The 6000-nt window shown below is 51.3% G+C and overlaps 1 protein-coding gene across 2 annotated transcripts in view; it reads left to right on the top strand.

The window, feature by feature from the left end:
* The window catches only part of LOC122379142 (potassium channel subfamily T member 2-like), a 155802-nt gene that overhangs the window by 128728 nt on the left and 21074 nt on the right, over positions 1–6000 (top strand). For both annotated transcript variants that reach the window (XM_043361089.1, XM_043361090.1), the window contains exons 17-18: positions 3291–3441; positions 4147–4252. In XM_043361089.1, the coding sequence (XP_043217024.1) occupies positions 3291–3441; positions 4147–4252 (257 nt within the window). The remainder of the gene's footprint in view (positions 1–3290; positions 3442–4146; positions 4253–6000) is intronic.

Raw genomic sequence — 6000 nt, 5'->3', positions numbered from 1 at the left:
TTAGTAACGAGTCCACTAAGTTCTCATTTTTAATCAGGGCCTGTCAGACATTCCGACGCAAAGCTGGATATATAACGGGGAATTCGACTCACAGTACGCCCGTACGGTCATTAACTAGCCCGCTAATGCTGGTGTCGAAAAGAACCTGGAACAGTTTATTTTTAAACTGGGTCGGCTCTGGTATGGTGACAAATGCCGCCTACAGTTTCCTATCACTCTTGGCAGGCGGATCATGCGGTTGGGCGAGCCTCAGGCGTCGGACGATATTCCCAGATCACAATCAGCTACATTATACAGAACTTACATTTCATCGAATCGGGCATTCTTTCATGCCAATCGGCTATGCAGTGGCCCTTTTATCCACCCAAAGCAAATGATAGTAACTGTTTGTGTATATGTGTTGCCCCGTTTCTACAGATGCCACACGAAGGCCGAGCATTATCACACTCAACGCGTACCCCGACTCCCACAGCATTAGTAAGTTACCTGTTTAGTGTTTAACGGTGAATGCTGTGTGTAGCGATGTATATCTGTTAAAAAGATGTGTGCGGCCGTTTGATGTAGGCACTGTCGTCACTGCACAGTGCACATTTCCGTACTCGCACTAAATGCAGTCAGGGCTGGAAGTCGTATTACTGTACCACAGGGTAAATGTACTTAGATTTAAGCAGAGCCGCGGTTGTAGACGCCATCTCACCTATCGTTTTTTGCACATGTGCTCGTTGTTTACGTGTGAATAAGTGTGGTCAAAGGTATCCATCTGCAATACTCATGAAATGCTAAAAAAAGTATCCATTTGCAATACTCCAGAGAGATGGATGTCTAGTAATGTTATGCCTATTGCGACAGGACTCGATTTCGCCCTGGAGGGGGGGGGGACGCCAATATTCAATAAGACAAAATGTGTGCTTGTCCTTCAATCTACAGCAAACCTGAGGAAAAACGCATATTCGTTGAAGATTCCTTGAAGCATCCCCTGCTCCAGCCCTGCTCTCCTCCTCGGCCGCAGCGCCGCTCTCACCCCCCCCCCCCCCCGTATTTCGGAAGCCGCCGCCGGCGATGAGTCATCGGTCTCTCGGGTTTCTCCTCTGCGCCGCTGTCGGTCCCCTCACACGGCTCTGTCAGCTGAGGGCGCTAATGAGACTGACCGTGACGTAGACCCCCACCGTACGTCCGCTCGTAGCGGACACCGACCCAGAGGTGACGGAAAGGGAATATCGCTTTGACCTTGCCACATCTGGTAGGGGTATGACAAGTGTTGACCAACCAGAGAGACCCCCTGTAGTGCAGTGATCGATCAAATTCTGAGAACCTCTCTCCCCAAGTGGCGTGAACCGGCAGAGGGTTACGTGTCCCGTGACTGGCGTGCGCTGGGGTCATTCGTGGCACTAAGCGGCGCCGGTCCGCTGCCCCAGCCGCGCGCCGTGGGCAGACTGCGAGGTTAATGGCGTCTGAGGGACCGGAGAGAGAGGGTGGACCCCGGGGGGGGCGAGCTGTGGATGGGCGTGAGGTTTGTGTCACTAAAAGTATCATGGACGCGTGCAGAAGATGTGCGTTTGGTAGATGTTGAGGTGTCTGTTGTTAGGTTGTGTAGTGCCGGGATACCTATTGTTAGTTTTGTAGAACGAGTGTATCTCCCAAAGAAACACCTTGTCGAGCATAGACGTTATCTTAGCTTGCTGTGTGCTGTGTATCATGCCAGGCTACTCATCGGCACAGCTGTTGCATGCGTATGCAGACAGGATGTATTTTAGGTCACGTCAGCTGCCTTGAATGTTTCTGTCTGTAAGATCCATGGCCTAGCCTCAAGCCTGGTCAATGGTCAGGGCATACTTATTACGGAGCGAGCGAAGCGAGCGTAGTCTTTCCTTAGATTAACGGAAATTTCTGAGTATGAGCGGCCGGCCAGCCGGCCGTGGTCACGATTCTGCGACGCTTATATCTCAGCAACCACTTGACCGATTTACAAGCGGTAAATTTTGTTGGGCAGCTTCATTCCTTCTACCAAGTATTGGACTATTCTCGATGCATGTGGGTGACCCCTTATGCACGTGCCGCGTGCAAAACGAAGAGGTGTCACTTTTGTAATTGTTGCAATATCTCGGTAACTACTTGGCCGATTGCGCTGAAAGTTGGCATATAGGTAGGCATCCACTAGGCAATGCATATCCATGTGCCAGAGTTGGGGTGCTGCTGCACGTGCGCACGTGCACGCAGGGGTCGATTCCAGATCTCGAGAACGGCTGGACCGATGGCGCTCAAATTTGGTACATGGTTAGGGAGCGGTTAGTAGGGTGCCGTGCAAAAGTCAATTGGGACCCATTTTGCACGTGCGCACGTGCAGGGTGCCGCTTCCAGATCTCGAGAACGGCTGGTCCGATTGTGCTCAAATTTGGCCCATCGCTAGAGACCGGTTAGTAGGGTGCCGTGCACAAGTCAGCTGGAGGTACCCCCTCGAAATTTTGCACGTGCAAGGCTCACCCTCTCGCTCGCTCCGTTAGTCGCCCCAAAAGGTGTTATACTGGTGTGAATTGTTCCAGCATAAGAAATCAGAACGAAAGGTGAGACAATGAACTAAAGCTGGTTTTCATATCAGTGACTTACATCACTTACATGTTTATATCGCTTGCAAGTGCGCTATGCTTGTATGGCTGTTTCCATCGAAGCACCAGCTATACCGCCATGATTGGGCACTGGGCAGTCTGCTGTCCACTCGCTCGACCATCGGAGGCGAATTGATTTCCCATTACCGCGCTTAATCCCGCAACATTGGGGAGGCACGTAGACTCCGTAAAGATGCAATTTCGCCCAGGAAATGACTATCGATTGGCAGCAGGATGCTTTAATTTTCATAGGCGGATGTCAGGTTCCTCAGAATCGTTAAATGTTTTACAACAAGCGTCCCCATTTGTGATGGTTTTTATTTCAATAAATAACTATATAAGTGGATGACCACACCGTTTCTTTTCTGTCCGTTTTTTGCCAATCGCCTGTGTCAGCCGGTCGGGTTGTCGGCTTCTTTGCGCGGTTATAGCGCTTCCCGGTGTGACTAACGCCCCCGGGTCCGGTCCGCCTCTAAGTGTCGGTGTGGTGTCGGCTCGAGGGAGCTCCATCAGCGACAATCGATATTTCTGATCCACCCGAGCCGCTGAGGACAGACAAGGACGTGCCGCCGGAAAAAAACTAGCGCGGCGCTGACAACTCTGAGCGCTGGCGTGAGCTCTGAACACTGAGCTCTCACTTTTGAAATCAGACCTGACCTCTGACCTCTGTGACCTGTGACCGGGCAGGCGCGCGGCGGCCCAGCATCCTGCCGGTGCCCGACCAGTTCACGTCGTCGACGCTGAACGTCAGCGGCAGCCGTGACAGCAGTGACGAGCGCAGCGAGTCGGAGGACGAGATCGACAGCGTGCCATGGAGGCCGCCCAGCGAGAAAATCGCGTCAGTACACACTGTCATACCTGAGTAGTATAGTGGTTTTGAGTGAATTACTTTTATTGGCTTTGTTTACTTTATTTCTGTCCTTGATTAACATCTGGTATTAATTGTCCGTGTCCTGCTTTTTTATTGTTACATTAGCCATCACTACAAATTCAGGTCTGTCTCAAATTCATTGTGGGCATCCCCACTGCACGCGCCACGCAGATCATTCATCGCTGTCCTTCCGGCCTGTCCCTGGGCCTGACGTGCCCATCGTTCGGTCTATAACTCCGCGCTCGAGTCCGAACCCCCCCACCCCCACCCACCCCCCGGGGACCGTGTCACCGGACCGGAACATTACAATGCATATTAGACAGCGCGCGTGACGTGGGCGACTCATTAGACAAATAGGCCGGCTTTGGCGAGCCGCACCCGACCGCGGCTCCGTGTCGCCTCAATGAAGTCGGCACCGACGGCGCCTGGCCGCTCAACTGCTGGACCGGACGGATAGTGTACAGACGGGCGGGGAAACCAGCGAACAAACCCGGGTGTTTGAGGGAACGAAAGGAGCTAGAGTGGGGATTGTCACTGTTGCTTATCTTGATGGAGCCCCATGCAGAGTTTTAGTGATGTTTTATATTACTCGTAGACTTAGGAGCCGGACGAAAAGTTGCTCGGGCGAGGCGCTGGTCTGTCAGTGAGTGACCCGTTGTGTCCCGCCGGCAGGATTGTGAAGGGCTTTCCTCCTGTGACGCCGTACATCGGAGTCAGTCCCACGCTTTGTTACCTGCTGCGGGAGAAGAAGCCGCTCTGCTGTCTCCAACTCGCCCAGGTGAGTGACGCTGCGACACGAGAGTGACACCCTGACACTGAGAGTGACACCCTGACACTGAGAGCTCACACCCTGACACGGAACTAACACCGCCCTGACACCGCCCTGACACTGCGGTACGGTTCAGCTGACAGCCGACAGTCGGGGTGGGACGGCGGGACTGTCAAGCTGATGGGATCGTTAAATCAATGACCTAACGTGGAACGAAGTGGTAGTGGGAATAGATCACTTGACTGCCTCTGGTCACACGCGTTGCAAAAAAGTCACGCTACTAATGTGATTACATTAGTTAATTATTGCGAAGGTAAAATCACGTCGGGCTAAGGTAGCAGTACATCCGCATCAATAGCAGCACGGAACAATGCTAAATGCTTTAGCTCGATTGCCCTCCGGCATTGTTTCCGTGGGCAGACAGTATCGGCCCTCGGTAAGTGTGGGATGTTGTTGTCCATGTTCCCACTCTGGTCCGCTCGCACGGACGGTAGGCTGGCCGACTGATGTCCGCCGGGCCGTTCTAATGGCTGATTAACGTGGCTGAATGGCGTGCGCTGGCTTCCTCCCTGACGGCTAATGAGCTACAGCCTCCTTACAGAGAGTACCCAGAACGAGGAGAGGAGAGAGTGAGCCGGAGGCGAGAGAGCGGTGTAATGAACAGGACGGCCAATTATGTCAGTTTTGTACCGAATTGATAGCGTCATCGGTTTTCAGAATGCGATGTTTGACTCACAAATGGTACTGTTAACAAAGCTATGCTGTTGATTAGCCCTCAGAATAAAAAGCTACAACGTTTTGTCACCGTTCCCATAATCAGCAGTTTTTATCAGCTCTTTATTGAACAAATCTGGCGTCACAACCTTCTAAAGTTGGCAGATCTTTATCAAGTTTTCATTGTTCGGTCGTACAGACTCATGCAAAAAACATGAGATACTATATTTCTAAGTTCAACGTTATTTCCAAAATGCAACATTTTGCCATCTAGGAAGCAGTATGTACACGCTCCCAGGTCCCAATTGCCCTTTATGTATGATTGTCTGAACTAAGCAACAATCATAGTTATGGATGTTGAACTACCCCTGCCGTTTGATGCCGTTTGGACCGTTATTTCGCTGCCGTGCGGTGATAGATACGGTCTGACTTCTGACACTTGTAGGGCCGTCCGAGTACACTCTGATGTCCGACTGCGTTGGACGCAGATGACGTGTGGTGCTCCTCAAACGGCCGGTGCCGCCTGTCGTGCTATCGATCCGCGCTGCGGTATAGGCTGTGCCACATCGATCCCGTGTACTGTGGCACAGTCTATCGACGCAGGCCGGCCCCACGGCCGATAGTCATCGGACCATCGACTGTGTGTGGGCAGCGCTACCGCTGCAGGCGCGACACTGTTAAATTTTGATTACGAGGAGCATTATGAGGTATTGTCCAACAATGACTTTGAAGGACTATGCTGGCACGCATTGCAAAGTTTTGTCCAGATAATTACCGAGCGCATTCAACGAAGGGATAACAGTTCATCCAAGCTGAGTGCATGTGCCACTTGTTGACATTAAACTTTAAAGCATAAAGGTTAGTCTTTAATTTAAAAAACAATATTCAATAAGCTATAACCGTGAAGTTAATGTTATAACTGAGCTACGGGACACACCGCGTAGCGGGGGCTCTGTCCTTGTGAATCCTTCCAATCAAAAGGTGCGGACTAAATTTATATAAAAAAAAAACTTTTGTTTCCAACGTAGATAAAACAATTCATT

Source organism: Amphibalanus amphitrite, unplaced genomic scaffold, assembly GCF_019059575.1.
Source record: "Amphibalanus amphitrite isolate SeventyFive unplaced genomic scaffold, NRLGWU_Aamphi_draft 000072F_arrow, whole genome shotgun sequence".
Taxonomy (NCBI): Eukaryota; Metazoa; Arthropoda; class Thecostraca; order Balanomorpha; family Balanidae; genus Amphibalanus; species Amphibalanus amphitrite.
This window is presented reverse-complemented; position numbering and strand designations above follow the sequence as displayed.